Genomic DNA, 17,500 nt, shown 5'->3' with positions numbered 1-17,500 from the left:
TGTGTGTGTGTGTGGTTTCTGCTGTGTGTTTGGATTCCTGTGTGTGTGTGTGTGTGTGTGTGTGTGTGTGTGTGTGTGTGTGTGTGTGTGTGTGTGGATTCTGGTGTGTGTGTGTGTGTTCTGGTGTGTGTGGATTCTGTTTGTTTGTGCGTGTGTGTGTGGATTCTGGTGTGTGTGTGGATGCTGGTGTTTGTGTGTGTGTGTGTGTGGATTCTGATGTGTGTGTGGATTCTGGTGTGTGTGTGTGTGTGTGGATTCTGGTGTGTGTGGATTCTGGTGTGTGTGGATTCTGGTGTGTGTGTGTGTGGATTTTGGTGTTTGTATGTGGATTCTGCTGCGTGTGTGTGGTTTCTGCTGTGTGTGGATTCTGTTGTGGCTGTGTGTGGTTTATTCTGTGTGTGTTGTTTTTGCTGTGTGTGTGTGTGGTTTCTGTTGCGTGTGTGGTTTCTGTTGCGTGTGTGGTTTCTGCTGTGTGTGTGTGTGTGTGTGTGTGTGTGTTTTGCTGTGTGTGGATTCTGTTGTGGCTGTGTGTGGTTTCTTCTGTGTGTGTTGTTTTTGCTCTGTGTGTGTGTGATTTCTGCTGTCTGATTGTGTGTGGTTTCTGCTGTGTGTGTGTGTGTGGATTCTGCTGTGTATGTGTAGATTCTGTTGTGGCTGTGTGTGTGTGTTTCTGCTGTGTGTGTGTGTGTGTTTTTGTTCTGTAGTGTGTTTGTGTGGTTTCTCCTGTGTGTGTGTGTGTGGTTTCTCCTATGTGTGTGTGGTTTCTCCTGTGTGTGTGTGTGTATGTGTGTGGGTTCTCCTGTGTGTGTGTGTGTGTGTGTGTGTGTGTGTGTGTGGTTTCTCCTGTGTGTGTGTGTGTGTGGTTTCTCCTGTGTGTGTGTGTGTGGTTTCCCCTGTGTGTGTGTGTGCGTGTGGTTTCTCCTGTGTGGTTTCTCCTGTGTGTGTGTGTGTGTGGTTTCTCCTGTGTGTATGTGGGAAGGGGTCCTCCGTGGTCCTTCTGTGGCTCAGTTGGTAGAGCATGGCGCTTGTAACGCCAGGGTAGTGGGTTCGTTTCCGGGACCACCCATACGTAGAATGTATGCACACATGACTGTAAGTCGCTTTGGATAAAAGCGTCAGCTAAATGGCATATATTATTATTTATATTATAAAGGGGTGTGTGTGGTTTTGTTTTCTGCTGTGTGTGTGTGTGTGTTTCTGCTGTGTGTTTGTTGTTTCTGTTGTGTGTGTGTGTGTGGTTTCTGCTGTGTGTGTGTGATTTCTGCTGTGTGTTTGTGTGTGTGTGTGGTTTCCTGCTGTGTGTGTGTGGTTTCCTGCTGTTTTTGTGGTTTCTGCTGTGTGTGTGTGTGTGTGTGTGTGGTTTCTGCTGTGTGTGTGTGGTTTCTGCTGTGTGTGTGTGTGATTTCTGCTGTGTGTCTGGTTTCTGCTGTGTGTGTGGTTTGTGCTGTGTGTGTGTGTGTGTGTGTGTGTGACTTCTGCTGTGTGTGTGTGGTTTCTTCTGTGTGTGTGTGGTTTCTGCTGTGTGTGTGTGGTTTCTGTTGCGTGTGTGGTTTCTGTTGCGTGTGGTTTCTGTTGCGTGTGTGGTTTCTGCTGTGTGTGTGTGTGTGTGTGGTTTCTGCTGTGTGTGTGGTTTCTGCTGTGTGTCTGGTTTCCTGCTGTGTGTGTGTGTGGTTTATGCTGTGTGTTTGTGTGTGTTTATGCTGTGTGTGTGTGGATTCTGCTGTGTATGTGTGGTTTCTGTTGTGGCTGTGTGTGTGTGTGTGTATGTGTGTTTGTTCTGTGGTGTGTTTGTGTGTGGTTTCCGCTGTGTGTGTGTGTGGTTTCTGCTGTGTGTGTGTGGTTTCTGCTGTGTGTTTGGATTCCTGTGTGTGTGTGTGTCTGCTGTGTGCGTGTGGTTTCCTGCTGTGTGTGTGTGGTTTATGCTGTGTGTGTGTGTGGTTTGTGCTGTGTGTGTGGTTTGTGCTGTGTGTGTTTGATTTCTGCTGTGTGTGTGTGTGTGTTTTGCTGTGGTTTCTTCTGTGTGTGTTGCTTTTGCTGTGTTTGTGTGTGGTTTCTGCTGTGTGTGTGGTTTATGCTGTGTGTGTGGTTTATGCTGTGTGTTTGTGTGTGGTTTCTGCTGTGTGTGTGTGGTTTCTGCTGTGTGTGTGGTTTATGCTGTGTGTTTGTGTGTGTTTATGTTGTGTATGTGTGGATTCTGTTGTGGCTGTGTGTGTGAATGTGTGTTTGTTGTGTGTGTTTGTGTGTGTGTGTGTGTGTGTGTGTGTGTGTGTGTGTGTGTGTGTGTGTGTGTGTGTTTCTGCTGTGTGTGTGTGTGTGTGTTTTCTGCTGTGTGTGTGTGGTTTCTGCTGTGTGTGTGTGTGGTTTCTGCTGTGTGTGTGGTTTTGCTGTGTGTTTGTGTGTGGTTTCTGCTGTGTGTGTGGTTTATGCGGTGTGTTTGTGTGTGTTTGTTGTGTGTGTGTGGATTCTGCTGTGTATGTGTGGATTCTGTAGTGTGTTTGTGTGTGGTTTCCGCTGTGTGTGTGTGTGGTTTCTGCTGTGTGTTTGGATTCCTGTGTGTGTGTGTGTGTGTGTGTGTGTGTGTGTGTGTGTGTGTGTGTGTGTGTGTGTGTGTGTGTGTGTGTGTGTGTGTGTGTGTGTGTGTGTGTGTGGATTCTGGTGTGTGTGTGTGGATTCTGTTTGTTTGTGCGTGTGTGTGTGGATTCTGGTGTGTGTGTGGATGCTGGTGTTTGTGTGTGTGTGTGTGTGTGTGGATTCTGGTTTGTGTGTGGATTCTGATGTGTGTGGATTCTGGTGTGTGTGTGTGTGTGTGGATTCTGGTGTGTGTATGGATTCTGGTGTGTGTGGATTCTGGTGTGTGTGTGTGTGTGGATTTTGGTGTTTGTATGTGGATTCTGCTGCGTGTGTGTGGTTTCTGCTGTGTGTGGATTCTGTTGTGGCTGTGTGTGGTTTATTCTGTGTGTGTTGTTTTTGCTGTGTGTGTGTGTGGTTTCTGTTGCGTGTGTGGTTTCTGTTGCGTGTGTGGTTTCTGTTGCGTGTGTGGTTTCTGCTGTGTGTGTGTGTGTGTGTGTGTGTGTGTGTGTGTGTGTGTGTGTTTTTGCTGTGTGTGGATTCTGTTGTGGCTGTGTGTGGTTTCTTCTGTGTGTGTTGTTTCTGCTGTGTGTGTGTGTGGTTTCTGCTGTGTGTGTGTGTGTGTGTTTATGCTGTGTGTGTGTGTGGATTCTGCTGTGTATGTGTAGATTCTGTTGTGGCTGTGTGTGTGTGTTTCTGCTGTGTGTGTGTGTGTGTGTGTGTGTTTGTTCTGTAGTGTGTTTGTGTGGTTTCTCCTGTGTGTGTGTGTGTGGTTTCTCCTATGTGTGTGTGGTTTCTCCTGTGTGTGTGTGTGTATGTGTGTGGTTTCTCCTGTGTGTGTGTGTGTGTATGTGTGTAGGTTCTCCTGTGTGTGTGTGTGTGTGTGTGTGTGTGTGTGTGGTTTCTCCTGTGTGTGTGTGTGTGTGTGTGGTTTCTCCTGTGTGTGTGTGTGTGGTTTCTCCTGTGTGTGTGTGTGCGTGTGGTTTCTCCTGTGTGTGTGTGTGTGTGTGTGTGTGCGTGTGGTTTCTCCTGTGTGTATGTGGGAAGGGGTCCTCCGTGGTCCTTCTGTGGCTCAGTTGGTAGAGCATGGCGCTTGTAACGCCAGGGTAGTGGGTTCGTTTCCCGGGACCACCCATACGTAGAATGTATGCACACATGACTGTAAGTCGCTTTGGATAAAAGCGTCAGCTAAATGGCATATATTATTATTTATATTATAAAGGGGTGTGTGTGGTTTTGTTTTCTGCTGTGTGTGTGTGTGTGGTTTCTGCTGTGTGTTTGTTGTTTCTGTTGTGTGTGTGTGTGTGGTTTCTGCTGTGTGTGTGTGATTTCTGCTGTGTGTTTGTGTGTGTGTGTGGTTTCCTGCTGTGTGTGTGTGGTTTCCTGCTGTTTTTGTGTGGTTTCTGCTGTGTGTGTGTGTGTGTGTGGTTTCTGCTGTGTGATTGTGTGTGGTTTCCTGCTGTGTGTGTGTGGTTTCTGCTGTGTGTCTGGTTTCTGCTGTGTGTGTGGTTTCTGCTGTGTGTGTGTGTGTGTGTGTTTCTGCTGTGTGTGTGTGGTTTCTGCTGTGTGTGTGTGATTTCTGCTGTGTGTGTGTGGTTTCCTGCTGTGTGTCTGGTTTCTGCTGTGTGTGTGGTTTGTGCTGTGTGTGTGTGTGTGACTTCTGCTGTGTGTGTGTGGTTTCTTCTGTGTGTGTGATTTCTGCTGTGTGTGTGTGTGATTTCTGCTGTCTGATTGTGTGTGGTTTCTGCTGTGTCTGGTTTCCTGCTGTGTGTGTGTGTGTGGTTTCTGCTGTGTGTGTGGTTTGTGCTGTGTGTGTTTGATTTCTGCTGTGTGTGTGTGTGTGTGGTGGTTTCTTCTGTGTGTGTGGTTTCTGCTGTGTGTGTGTGATTTCCTGTGTGTGTGTGTGTGTGTGTGTGTGTGTGATTTCTGCTGTGTGTGTGTGTGTGTTTGTTCTGCTGTGTGTGTGTGATTTCTGCTGTGTGTGTGTGTGATTGTTCTTCTGTGTGTGATTTCTTCTGTGTGTGTGTGGTTTCCTGCTGTGTGTGTGTGGTTTCCTGCTGTGTGTGTGTGGTTTCTGCTGTGTGTGTGTGTGGTTTCTGCTGTGTGTGTGTGTGGTGTCTGCTGTGTGTGTGTGGTGTCTGCTGTGTGTGTGTGGTTTCTGCTGTGTGTGTGTGTGGTTTGTGCTGTGTGTGTGGTTTGTGCTGTGTGTGTTTGATTTCCGCTGTGTGTGTGTTTTGCTGTGGTTTCTTCTGTGTGTGTTGCTTTTGCTGTGTTTGTGTGTGGTTTCTGCTGTGTGTGTGGTTTATGCTGTGTGTCTGTTTTTCTGCTGTGTGTGTGTGGTTTCTGCTGTGTGTGTGTGGTTTCTGCTGTGTGTTTGTGTGGTTTCTGTTGCGTGTGTGGTTTATGCTGTGTGTTTGTGTGTGTTTATGTTGTGTGTGTGTGGATTCTGTTGTGGCTGTGTGTGTGTGTGTATGTGTGTTTGTTCTGTAGTGTATTTGTGTGTGTTTCTGCTGTGTGTGTGTGTGTGTGTGTGTGTGTGTGTGTTTGTTCTGCTGTGTGTGTGTGGTTTCTGCTGTGTGTGTGTGTGGTTTCTGCTGTGTGTGTGGTTTATGCTGTGTGTTTGTGTGTGGTTTCTGCTGTGTGTGTGGTTTATGCTGTGTGTTTGTGTGTTGATGTTGTGTGTGTGTGGATTCTGCTGTGTATGTGTGGATTCTGTTGTGGCTGTGTATGTGTGTGTGTATGTGTGTTTGTTCTGTAGTGTGTTTGTGTGTGGTTTCTGCTGTGTGTGTGTGTGTGTGTGTGTGTGTGTGTGTGTGTGTGTGTGTGTGTGTGGATTCTGGTGTGTGTGGATTCTGTTTGTTTGTGCGTGTGTGTGGATTCTGGTGTGTGTGTATTCTGTTGTGTGTGGATTCTGTTTGTTTGTGCGTGTGTGTGGATTCTGGTGTGTGTTTGGATTCCTGTGTGTGTGGATTCTGGTGTGTGTGTGGATGCTGGTGTTTGTGTGTGTGTGTGTGTGTGTGGATTCTGGTTTGTGTGTGGATTCTGATGTGTTTTGGTGTGTGTGTGTGTGTGGATTCTGGTGTGTGTGTGGATTCTGGTGTGTGTGGATTCTGGTGTGTGTGGATTCTGGTGTGTGTGTGTGTGTGTGTGTGGATTTTGGTGTGGGTGTGTGGTTTCTGCTGCGTGTGTGTGGTTTCTGCTGTGTGTGGATTCTGTTGTGGCTGTGTGTGGTTTATTCTGTGTGTGTTGTTTTTGCTGTGTGTGTGTGTGTGGTTTCTGTTGCGTGTGTGGTTTCTGTTGCGTGTGTGGTTTCTGCTGTGTGTGTGTGTGTGTGTGTGTGTGTGTGTGTGTGTGTGTGTGTGTGTGTGTGTGTGTGTGTGTGTGTGTGTGTGGATTCTGTTGTGGCTGTGTGTGGTTTCTTCTGTGTGTGTTGTTTTTGCTGTGTGTGTGTGGTTTCTGCTGTGTGTGTGTGTGTTTCTGCTGTGTGTGTGTGTGTGTGTTTATGCTGTGTGTGTGTGGATTCTGCTGTGTATGTGTAGATTCTGTTGTGGCTGTGTGTGTGTGTGTGTGTTTGTTCTGTAGTGTGTTTGTGTGGTTTCTCCTGTGTGTGTGTGTGTGTGTGTGTGTGTGTGTGTGTGTGTGTGTCTGTGTGTGTGGTTTCTCCTGTGTGTCTGTGTGTGTGGTTTCTCCTGTGTGTCAGTGTGTGTGGTTTCTCCTGTGTGTGTGTGTATGTGGTTTCTCCTGTGCGCGTGTGGTTTCTCCTGTGCGTGTGGTTTCTCCTGTGTGTGTGTGGGAAGGGGGTGTGTGTGGTTTTTGCTGTTTCTGCTGTGTGTGTGTGTGGTTTCTGCTGTGTGTTTGTTGTTTCTGTTGTGTGTGTGTGTGGTTTCTGCTGTGTGTGTGTGATTTCTGCTGTGTGTGGGTGTGTGTGTGTGGTTTCCTGCTGTGTGTGTGTGGTTTCCTGCTGTGTGTGTGTGGTTTCCTGCTGTGTGTGTGTGGTTTCCTGCTGTGTGTGTGTGGTTTCTGTTGTGTGTGTGTGTGTGTGTGTGTGTGTGTGTGTGTGTGTGTGTGTGTGTGTGTGTGTGTGTGTGTGTGACTTCTGCTGTGTGTGTGATTTCTGCTGTGTGTGTGTGTGTGATTTCTGCTGTCTGATTGTGTGTGGTTTCTGCTGTGTGTGGTTTCTGTTGTGTGTGTGGTTTCTGCTGTGTGTGTGGTTTCTGCTGTGTGTCTGGTTTCCTGCTGTGTGTGTGTGTGTGGTTTCTGCTGTGTGTGTGGTTTCTGCTGTGTGTGTGGTTTCTCCTGTGTGTGTGTGTGTGGTTTTGCTGTGTGTGTGGTTTCTGCTGTGTGTGTGTGTGTGGTTTCTCCTGTGTTTTTGGTTTCTCCTGTGTGTGTGTGGTTTCTCCTGTGTGTGTGTGTGTGTGTGTGTGTGTGTGTGTTTCTGCTGTGTGTGTGGTTTCTCCTATGTGTGTGGTTTCTCCTGTGTGTGTGGTTTCTCCTGTGTGTGTGTGTGTGTGTGTGTGTGTGTGTTTTCTCCTGTGTGTGTGTGTGTGGTTTTTGCTGTGTGTGTGCTTTCTCCTGTGTGTGTGTGTGGTTTCTCCTGTGTGTGTGTGTGTGTGTGTGTGTGTGTGTGTGTGTGTGGTTTTTGGTGTGTGTGTGTGTGTGTGGTTTCTCCTGTGTGTGTGTGTGTGTGTGTGTGGGTTTCTCCTGTGTTTGTGTGCGTGTGGTTTCTCCTGTGTGTGTGTGTGTGTGTGTGTGTGTGTGTGTGTGTGTGTGTGTGTGTGTGTGTGTGTGTGTGTGCATGTGCATGTGCATGTGGTTTCTCCTGTGTGTGCGCGTGTGGTTTCTCCTGTGTGTGTGTGTGTGCATGTGGTTTCTCCTGTGTGTGTGTGAGTGTGTGTGCGTGTGGTTTCTCCTGTGTGTGAGTGTGCGTGTGGTTTCTGCTGTGTGTGTGTGTGTGTGTGTGTGTGTGTGTGTGTGTGTGTGTGTGTGTGTGTGTGTGTGTGTGTGTGTGTGTGTGGTTTCTGGTGTGTGTGTGGTTTCTGCTGTGTGTGTGTGTGTGGTTTCTGCTGTGTGTGTGGTTTCTGCTGTGTGTGTGGTTTCTGCTGTGTGTGTGTGGTTTCTGCTGTGTGTGTGTGGTTTCTGCTGTGTGTGTGTGTGTGTGTGTGTGGTTTCTGCTATGTGTGTGTGTGTGGTTTCTGCTGTGTGTGTGTGTGTGTGTGGTTTCTGCTGTGTGTGTGTGTGTGTGGTTTCTGCTGTGTGTGTGGTTTCTGCTGTGTGTGGTTTCTGCTGCGTGTTTTTGCTTTCCCTCCTTTGTGTGTGTGTGTGTGTGTGTGTGTGTGTGTGTGTGTGTGTGTGTGTGTGTGTGTGTGTGGTTTCTCCTGTGTGCGTGTGGTTTCTCCTGTGTGTGCGTGTTGTTTCTCCTGTGTGAGTGTGCGTGTGGTTTCTCCTGTGTGTGTGTGTGGGAAGGGGGTGTGTGTGGTTTCTGCTGTGTGTGTGTGTGTGTGTGTGTGTGTGTGTGTGTGTGTGTTTCTGCTGTGTGTGTGTGTGTGTGGTTTCTGCTGTTTGTGTGTGTGTGTGGTTTCTGCTGTGTGTGTGTGTGGTTTCTGCTGTGTGTGTGTGTGTGTGTGTGTGTGTGTGTGTGTGTGTGTGTGTGTGTGTGTGTGTGTGTGTGTGTGTGTTCTGCTGTGTGTGTGTGTGTGTGTGTGTGTGTGTGGATTCTGCTGTGTGTGTGTGTGTGTGGTTTCTGCTGTGTGTGTGTGTGTGTGTGTGTGTGTGTGTGTGTGTGTGTGTGTGTGTGTGTGTGTGTGATTCTGCTGTGTGTGTGTGGTTTCTCCTGTGTGTGTGTGTGGTTTCTCCTATGTGTGTGTGTGGTTTCTCCTGTGTGTGTGTGTATGTGTAGGTGTGTGGTTTCTTCTGTGTGTGTGGTTTTTGCTGTGTGTGTGGATTATGCTGTGTGTGTGTGTGTGTGCGTGTGTGGTTTCTCCTGTGTTTTTGGTTTCTCCTGTGTGTGTGTGGTTTCTCCTGTGTGTGTGTGTGTGTGTGTGTGTGTGTGTGTGTGTGTGTGTGTGTGTGTGTGTGTGTGTGTGTGTGTGTGTGTGTGTGTGTGTGTGTGTGTGTGTTTTGGTTTCTCCTGTGTGTGTGTGGTTTCTCCTGTGTGTGTGTGTGTGTGTTTCTGCTGTGTGTGTGTGTGTGTGTGTGTGTGTTCTCCTGTGTTTTTGGTTTCTCCTGTGTGTGTGTGTTTTCTCCTGTGTGTGTGTGTGTGTGTGTGTGTGTGTGTGTGTGTGTGTGTGTGTGTGTGTGTGTGTGTGTGTGTGTGTGTGTGTGTGGTTTCTCCTGTGTGTGTGTGGTTTCTCCTGTGTGTGTGTGTGTGGTTTCTCCTGTGTGTGTGTGTGGTTTCTCCTGTGTGTGTGTGTGGTTTCTCCTATGTGTGTGTGTGTGGTTTCTCCTATGTGTGTGTGTGGTTTTTGCTGTGTGTGTGGATTATGCTGTGTGTGTGTGTGTGTGTGTGTGTGTGGTTTTTCTCCTGTGTTTTTGGTTTCTCCTGTGTGTGTGTGGTTTCTCGTGTGTGTGTGTGTGTGTGTGTGTGTGTGTGTGTGTGGGCTCTCTCCTGTGTGTGTGTGTGTGTGTGTGTGTGTGTTTTCTCCTGTGTGTGTGTGTGTGTGTGTGTGTGTGTGGTTTCTCCTGTGTGTGTGTGTGTGTGTGTGCGTGTGGTTTCTCCTGTGTGTGCGCGTGTGGTTTCTCCTGTGTGTGTGTGTGTGTGTGTGTGTGCATGGTTTCTCCTGTGTGTGCGCGTGTGGTTTCTCCTGTGTGTGTGTGTGTGTGTGTGTGTGCGTGTGGTTTCTCCTGTGTGTGTGTGCGTGTGGTTTCTTCTGTGTGTGAGTGTGCGTGCGGTTTCTCCTGTGTGTGTGCGTGTGGTTTCTCCTGTGTGTGTGTGTGTGTGTGTGTGGGTGTGTGTGGGTGTGTGTGTGTGGTTTCTCCTGTGTGTGTGTGGTTTCTCCTGTGTGCTTGTGGTTTCTTCTGTGTGTGCGTGTTGTTTCTCCTGTGTGAGTCTTCGTGTGGTTTTTGCTGTGTGTGTGGTTTTTGCTGTGTGTGTTGTTTCTGCTGTGTGTGTTGTTTCTGTTGTGTGGATTCTGGTGTGTGTGTGTGTATTCTGTTGTGTGTGGATTCTGTTTGTTTGTGCGTGTGTGTGTATTCTGTTGTGTGTGTATTCTGTTTGTTTGTGCGTGTGTGTGTATTCTGTTGTGTGTGTATTCTGTTTGTTTGTGCGTGTGTGTGTATTCTGTTGTGTGTTTGGATTCCTTTGTGTGTGTGTGTGTGTGTGTGTGTGTGTGTGTGTGTGTGTGTGTGTGTGTGTGTGTGGATTCCTGTGTGTGTGTGGATTCCTGTGTGTGTGTGGATTCCTGTGTGTGTGTGTGTGTGTGTGTGTGGATTCCTGTGTATGTGTGTGTGTGTGTGTGTGTGGATTCCGGTGTGTGTGTGATTCCGGTGTGTGTGTGTGGATTCCTGTGTGTGTGTGGACTCCTGTGTGTGTGGATTCTGGTGTGTGTGGATTCTGGTGTGTGTGGATTCTGGTGTGTGTGGATTCTTGTGTGTGTGGATTCTGGTGTGTGTGTGTGTGTGTGTGTGTGTGTGTGTGTGTGTGTGTGTGTGTGTGTGGATTCTGGTGTGTGTGTGTTTGGATTCTGGTGTGTGTGTGTTTGGATTCTGGTGTGTGTGTGTTTGGATTCTGGTGCGTGTGTGTTTGGATTCTGGTGTGTGTGTATGTGTGGATTCTGGTGTGTGTGTGTGTGTGTGGATTCTGGTGTGTGTGTGGATTCTGGTGTGTGTGTGTTGATTCTGGTGTGTGTGTGTGTGTGTGTGTGTGTGGATTCTGGTGTGTGTTGATTCTGGTGTGTGTGTGTGTGTGTGTGTGTGTGTGTGTGTGTGTGTGTGTGTGTGTGTGTGTGTGTGTGTGTGGATTCTGGTGTGTGTGTGTGTTTGGATTCTGGTGCGTGTGTGTTTGGATTCTGGTGTGTGTGTGTGTGTGTGGATTCTGGTGTGTGTGTATGTGTGGATTCTGGTGTGTGTGTGGATTCTGGTGTGTGTGTGTGTGTGTTGATTCTGGTGTGTGTGTGTGTGTGTGTGGATTCTGGTGTGTGTGGATTCTGGTGTGTGTTGATTCTGGTGTGTGTGTGTGTGTGTGTGTGTGTGTGTGTGTGGATTCTGTTGTGTGTGGATTCTGTTGTGTGTGGATTCTGGTGTGTTTGTGTGGTGGCTGCTGCATCTGTGACGACAGCAGTGTCAGCAAGAGGCCCAATTAGTGTCTCGTTAGTGTGTGATTGTAGGCAGACTGTGATTGACAGGTCCTGCTGTGTGTGTGTTGGTGTGTGTGTGCGCACTGTGCAGCTCTAGTGAAAGACTGATGTCAGTATAACTAGCTACACCAGGGAAAGTGAAGAGAGTAAGTTTAGCTATTCTAGTTCTCAGCCAACACTGCACGATTGGAAAGGACTCGATACACTAGTTTCCCTTTCAATCAGTCACTCGGTATAACGTACTACGGGGAGTCAGCGACCAATCGTATTGTCCTGAAAACTGGTATCACGCCCAATGAATGCCAAGCCCGCCTTCAGAAACCCTTCATTCCTGGCAATAATACCAGGGCCCGTATTTTATTTCCTAAAGTCTTCAGTTCGCCTGAAAGTAGAACGTGTCACGCAATTTACAAACTTTTCAAGCACACGACAACTATTAGATTCGGCTCCGACTTAAGTGTCTTAGTGAGAGGAGAGTACTCACCCCCCTAGATGTTGTGAGGCTCATTACGGTTTCTCTGGCAGTGTTCAAAGTCCAGTTTCTGGGGATGATATACTACCCCTGGTTGGGTCTGGAGGGTTTTCTAAGTGTGAATAAGATGGCATCCATACGGAGGAGCCTAAAGCCCCACCCTTGGATTTGTCGGGGTAGAGTGAACCATTGGTGGCTAATGCTCCATTTGACGGAGCTGTGTTGTAGGGTGGCAGCACCTGGGGGTGGATTTGCCTTCTCCAAAAGCAGTGGAGTTCCTCCAGGTTTGGGGAAAGGTGTTTACCTCCTGTCATTGCTGTGCGAGTTAGCCTCCAGAGGCTAACAAGGGGGCTAATCTTAGCATGGTGCTTCTGAATAAACAGTGCCGGTTCTCCAGGGATCAGCTGGACAAGTGTGGCGGCCTGGTTGTTGAATGTGGTCACAATGCTGCAGAGGTATCATATCGATTTGCTGCAGAAGCTGAATAGGACCGTGGAGTTGCTGAAACCGGTTTTAGAGCTTCTTGGCGGAATCTGTGCTACAGCTCTATCTCACTGTACGATCCTGACTGTGGGGGAAAGTATGGGGTCGACGGTGGTGGCTCAGCGCCACTTCTGGTTGACGTTGCCCCAGATTCCTGAGAGGGACAGGCGTATGTATTTGGATGAGCCAGTTTTGTCAACAAGGTTACTTTGGCTCGGCTATGGAGTCCTTATAGGCTTGTTTCGAGGAGAAACAAAAACAGGACGCAGCTCTACGGGTCCCATGAAAATCCTTTGCGGGGGCTGTTCCCAAGGCGTGATGGAAAGGATCCAGGCCAGAGGTGGGTTGCCAAAGGGAGCCTTCAAGGTTGGTTTTTGACTGTCTTGGTGCATCTGGGCAGCGGTGGATATCTTGCGTGGTGAAAGCAGATTCTTCCGCGGCACGGTTTCTGGGTCTCGTTCAGAACTCTGTTCTGAATCATGCGTTTTTGTCCCAATAGAAGGGCGGTCACATTCTGGTTCTGTCTGGCATGGTTTCAGCTGGGGCACTCATGCCTTTTCTCTTGTGTATGCGGTTATTGGGTCTGATTGGGTCAGCATTCAGCACCATAGTACCCTCCAAGCACATCATTAAGCTGGAGGCCCTTTGTCTCAACCCCGCCCTGTGCAATTAGGTCCTGGACTTCCTGACGGGCCACCCCCAGGTGGTGAAGGTAGTAAACAACACCTCCACTTCACTGATCCTCAACACCGGGGCCCCACAAGTGTGTGTGCTCAGCCCCCTCCTGTACTCCCTGTTCACCCATGACTGCGTGGCCATGCACTTCTCCAACTCAATCATCAAGTTTGCAGACGACACAACAGCAGTGGGCTTGATTACCAACAACAATGAGACAGTCAGGAAAACAACTTCTCACTCAACGTCAACAAAACAAAGTAGATGATTGTGGACTTCCGGAAACAGCAGAGGGAGCACCCCCCCTATCCTCATCGACGGGACAGCAGTGGAGAAGGTGGACAGTTCCTCGGCATACGGACATCACGGACAAACTGAAATGGTCCACCCACATGGACAGTGCGCAACAACCTAGGAGGCTGAAGAAATTTGGCTTGTCACTTAAAACCCTCAAACTTTTACAGATGCACAATTGAGAGCATCCTGTCAAGGCCAAAAAATATCATCAAGGACAGCAACCACCCGAGCCACTGCCTGTTCACCCCGCTACCCCGCTACCATCACGAAGGGGATGTCAGTACAGGTACATCATAGCTGGGACCAAGAGACTGAAAAACAGCTTCTATCTTTATCTCAAAGCCATCAGACTGTTAAACAGTCATCACTAGCATAGAGAGGCTGCTGCCTACATACAGACTTGAAATCATTGGCCACTTTAATAAATGGATCACTAGTCAATTTAATAATGCCACTTTAATAATGTTTACATATCTTGCATTACTCATCTCATGTCTATACTGTGTTTTATACCATCTATTGCATCTTGCCTATGCCGCTCTGTCATTGCTCATCCATATATCCATATACTCATCCATCAATATATATGCGTATTCCATTCCTTTACATAGATTTGTGTGTATTAGGTACTTGTTGTGGAATTGTTAGATTACTTGCTAGATATCGCTGCACTGTCGGAAATAGCAGTATTTCGCTACACTCACAATAACATCAGCTTACCATGGTTTTATTTAACCTTTTTAACTAGGCAAGTCAGTTAAGAACAAATTCTTATATACAATGACGGCCAAACCCGGACGACGCTGGGCCAATTGTGCGCCGCCGTATGTGTCTCCCAATCACAGCCGGATGTGATACAGCCTGGATTTGATGGCCTCTGATAGCTGGGGTGCCTCTTGGGCTTCTGTTGCTTCGTCTGGACGTATCCTGTCCCTCCATCAGTTGTTTGAGGTATTCCTGTTGTGCCTAAGGACATTGACTCCTTGGAGGGACCCGGGTCTGCTGTTGCAGGGGGTTCTCATGGGCTAGGTAGTGCCCCGCAGGATGATCACGACAGTATCTCCTTTCTCCTGTTTCCTCCAGGATGCTGAAACGGGTACAAAAGTATCTATATCCACAGTAAAATGAGTCCTATATCGAAACAACCTGCATGGCCACTCAGCAAGGAAGAAGCCACTGCTAAAAACCGGCATAATAAAGCCAGACTACGGTTTGCAACTGCACATGGGGACAAAGATCGTACTTTTTGGAGAAATGTCCTCTGATTAAACAAAAATAGAACTGTTTGGCCGTAATGACCATCGTTATGTTTGGAGGAAAAGGGGGAGGCTTGCAAGCCGAAGAACACCATCCCAACCGTGAAGCACGGGGGTGGCAGCATCATGTTGTGAGGGTGCTTTGCTGCAGGAGGGACTGGTGCACTTCACAAAATAGATGGCATCATGAAGTAGGACAATTATGTGGATATATTGAAGCAAAATCTCAAGACATTAATCAGGAAGTTAAAGCTTGGTCGCAAATGGGTCTTCCAAATGGCTTAAGGACAACAGGGTCAAGGTATTGGAGTGGCCATCACAAAGCCCTGACCTCAATCCCATAGAACATTTGTGGGCAGAACTGAAAAATCTTGTGTGAGCAAGGAGGCCTACAAACCTGACTCAGTTACACAAGCTCTGTCAGGAGGAATGGGCCAACATTCCCCCAACTTATTGAGTGTATGTAAACTTCTGACCCACTGGGAATGTGATAATAATAATATAATAATAATATATGCCATTTAGCAGACGCTTTTATCCAAAGCGACTTACAGTCATGTGTGCATACATTCTACGTATGAAAGACAAAAGCTGAAATAAATCATTCTCTCTACTATTATTCTGACATTTCACATTATTGAAATAAATTGGTGATCCTAACTGACCTAAGACTAATTTTTACTAGGATTAAATGTCAGGAATTGTGAAAAACTGAGTTTAAATGTACTTGGCTAAGATGTATGTAAACCTCCGACTTCAACTGTATATAGGCCACAAGATGGGCTGTTTGTAATAGGTGAATTGCCCTTTGTGAGTTCAGCCGTACACACGGTTGTCTGACCAACAAAATGCAAATTAAATGCTGAATGTAGTTGTCAGGGTTTTCCTGTGGTGAAGTAGAGGACCAAAACGCAGCGTGGTTATATTGACCCTATGTTTAATAAAAACAGATAAACATGAACACTACAAAACAATAAACGTGGAAACCCAAAAACAGCCCTATCTTGTGCAAAACACAGAGACAGGAACAATCACCCACAAAACCCAACACAAAACAGGCTACCTAAATATGGTTCCCAATCAGAGACAATGACTAACACCTGCCTCTGATTGAGAACCATATCAGGCCAAACATAGAAATAAACAAACCAGACACACAACATAGAATGCCCACCCAGCTCACGTCCTGACCAACACTAAAACAAGGAAAACACATACGAACGATGGACAGAACGTGACAGTATTAGCCTAGTTATTTATTCATGCATGCAAACAAAAATACTGAATAGCAGTTTGGCTTAGAATAATAATAATAATAATAATAATATATGCCATTTAGCAGACGCTTTTATCCAAAGCGACTTACAGTCATGTGTGCATACATTCTACGTATGGGTGGTCCCGGGAATCGAACCCACTACCCTGGCGTTACAAGCGCCATGCTCTACCAACTGAGCTACACAGTAGTAGGCCTAGTAAACAAAATATCAGATTGATTTAAAGGCATGACACAATCTATATTTAGGCTAATTCCATTAACAGTAAACGAACACAGTAAATAAAAGGCCAATGGAGATCCAACTAATCCAAACAACATAAGTTTTTGGACAGAACCTGCGGCTAGGGTAGGATTTTAGGCTAACCTGGGCTGGCTCGGCTCCTCTATACCAAGATCAACAGGAACACTTGGAGGTTGAGCCATTATCCTGGCGGCACTTGTGGAAGGGTGGGTCGGCTCTGCACATGGAGCTAGCTGAGCTCGGGAGCATCATTGCACTTAGGGGAAAAGTACCCAAACGTCATACTTGAGGAAAAGTAAAGATACCAGTAAAATAATACTTGAGTAAAAGGCTAAAAGTATTTGGTTTTAAATATACTTAAATATCAAAAGTAAATGTAATTGCAAAAATATTCTTAAGTATCAAGTTAGTGGAAATCATTTCAAATTCCATTTCAAATTTCTTATATTAAGCAAATAAGATGGCACCATTTTCTTGTTGTTTTTCAATGTACAAATAGCCAGGGGCACACTCCAACACTCCAACACTCCAACATTCCAACACTCCAACACTCCAACATTCGGACATCATTTACAAACAAAGCATGTGTGTTTAGTGAGTCCGCCAGATCAGATTCCGTGAGGATGACCAGGGATCTTGATAAGTGCGTGAATTGGACCTGTCCTGCTAACCATTAATAATGTTTCACCCAACAGTACATTTGTTTCTTTAGGAATGTAGTGAACTATATATAAAGTACAGATAACAAAAAAAAGACTTGACTAGTTTTTAAAAGTGTTTTTACTTAAGTATGTTACACCACTGATTATCGCTGCTGGGCTTGGTGGCGGCCTTTGTGGTTTGATGTTTCTTCTCTATGCTCTCTCCAATTTCTGATATCCATCGTGGCAGATTAACTGGTTTGAGCTAGCTAAGGCTAATAACACTAACACTTTTTACAGCTAGTTAAGGCTAATAACACTAACACTTTTTACAGCTAGCTAAGGCTAATAACACTAACACTTTTTACAGCTAGCTAAGGCTAATAACATTAACTCTTTTTACAGCTAGCTAAGGCTAATAACAATAACACTTTTTACAGCTAGCTAAGGCTAATAACAATAACACTTTTTACAGCTAGCTAAGGCTAAGAACACTAACACTTTTTACAGCTAGCTAAGGCTAATAACAATAACACTTTTTACAGCTAGCTAAGGCTAATAACACTAACACTTTTTACAGCTAGCTAAGGCTAATAACAATAACATTTTTTACAGCTAGCTAAGGCTAATAACAATAACACTTTTTACAGCTAGCTAAGGCTAATAACACTAACACTTTTTACAGCTAGCTAAGGCTAATAACAATAACACTTTTTACAGCTAGCTAAGGCTAATAACAATAACACTTTTTACAGCTAGCTAAGGCTAATAACAATAACACTTTTTACAGCTAGCTAAGGCTAATAACAATAACACTTTTTACAGCTAGCTAAGGCTAATAACAATAACACTTTTTACAGCTAGCTAAGGCTAATAACAATAACACTTTTTACAGCTAGCTAAGGCTAATAACACTAACACTTTTACAGCTAGCTAAGGCTAATAACAATAACATTTTTTACAGCTAGCTAAGGCTAATAACAATAACACTTTTTACAGCTAGCTAAGGCTAATAACACTAACACTTTTTACAGCTAGCTAAGGCTAATAACAATAACACTTTTTACAGCTAGCTAAGGCTAATAACAATAACACTTTTTACAGCTAGCTAAGGCTAATAACAATAACACTTTTTACAGCTAGCTAAGGCTAATAACAATAACACTTTTTACAGCTAGCTAAGGCTAATAACAATAACACTTTTTACAGCTAGCTAAGGCTAATAACAATAACACTTTTTACAGCTAGCTAAGGCTAATAACAATAACACTTTTTACAGCTAGCTAAGGCTAATAAC

At 46.0% G+C, this 17,500-nt stretch overlaps 2 protein-coding genes across 6 annotated transcripts in view; both read left to right on the top strand.

The window, feature by feature from the left end:
- Positions 1–609, top strand: part of LOC127915047 (keratin-associated protein 5-1-like) — a 7,467-nt gene extending 6,858 nt beyond the window's left edge. For both annotated transcript variants that reach the window (XM_052493362.1, XM_052493361.1), the window contains one exon: positions 1–609. This exon is cut by the window's left edge. In XM_052493362.1, coding sequence (XP_052349322.1) covers positions 1–217 — 217 coding nt within the window. In that variant the 3' untranslated portion in view covers positions 218–609.
- LOC118396030 (B-cell CLL/lymphoma 9 protein-like) overlaps positions 1–17,500 on the top strand; it is a 61,825-nt gene that overhangs the window by 24,361 nt on the left and 19,964 nt on the right. The window lies entirely within an intron of this gene.

The sequence above is a fragment of the Oncorhynchus keta genome, chromosome 34 (assembly GCF_023373465.1).
Source record: "Oncorhynchus keta strain PuntledgeMale-10-30-2019 chromosome 34, Oket_V2, whole genome shotgun sequence".
NCBI classification, from domain to species: Eukaryota; Metazoa; Chordata; class Actinopteri; order Salmoniformes; family Salmonidae; genus Oncorhynchus; species Oncorhynchus keta.
This window is presented reverse-complemented; position numbering and strand designations above follow the sequence as displayed.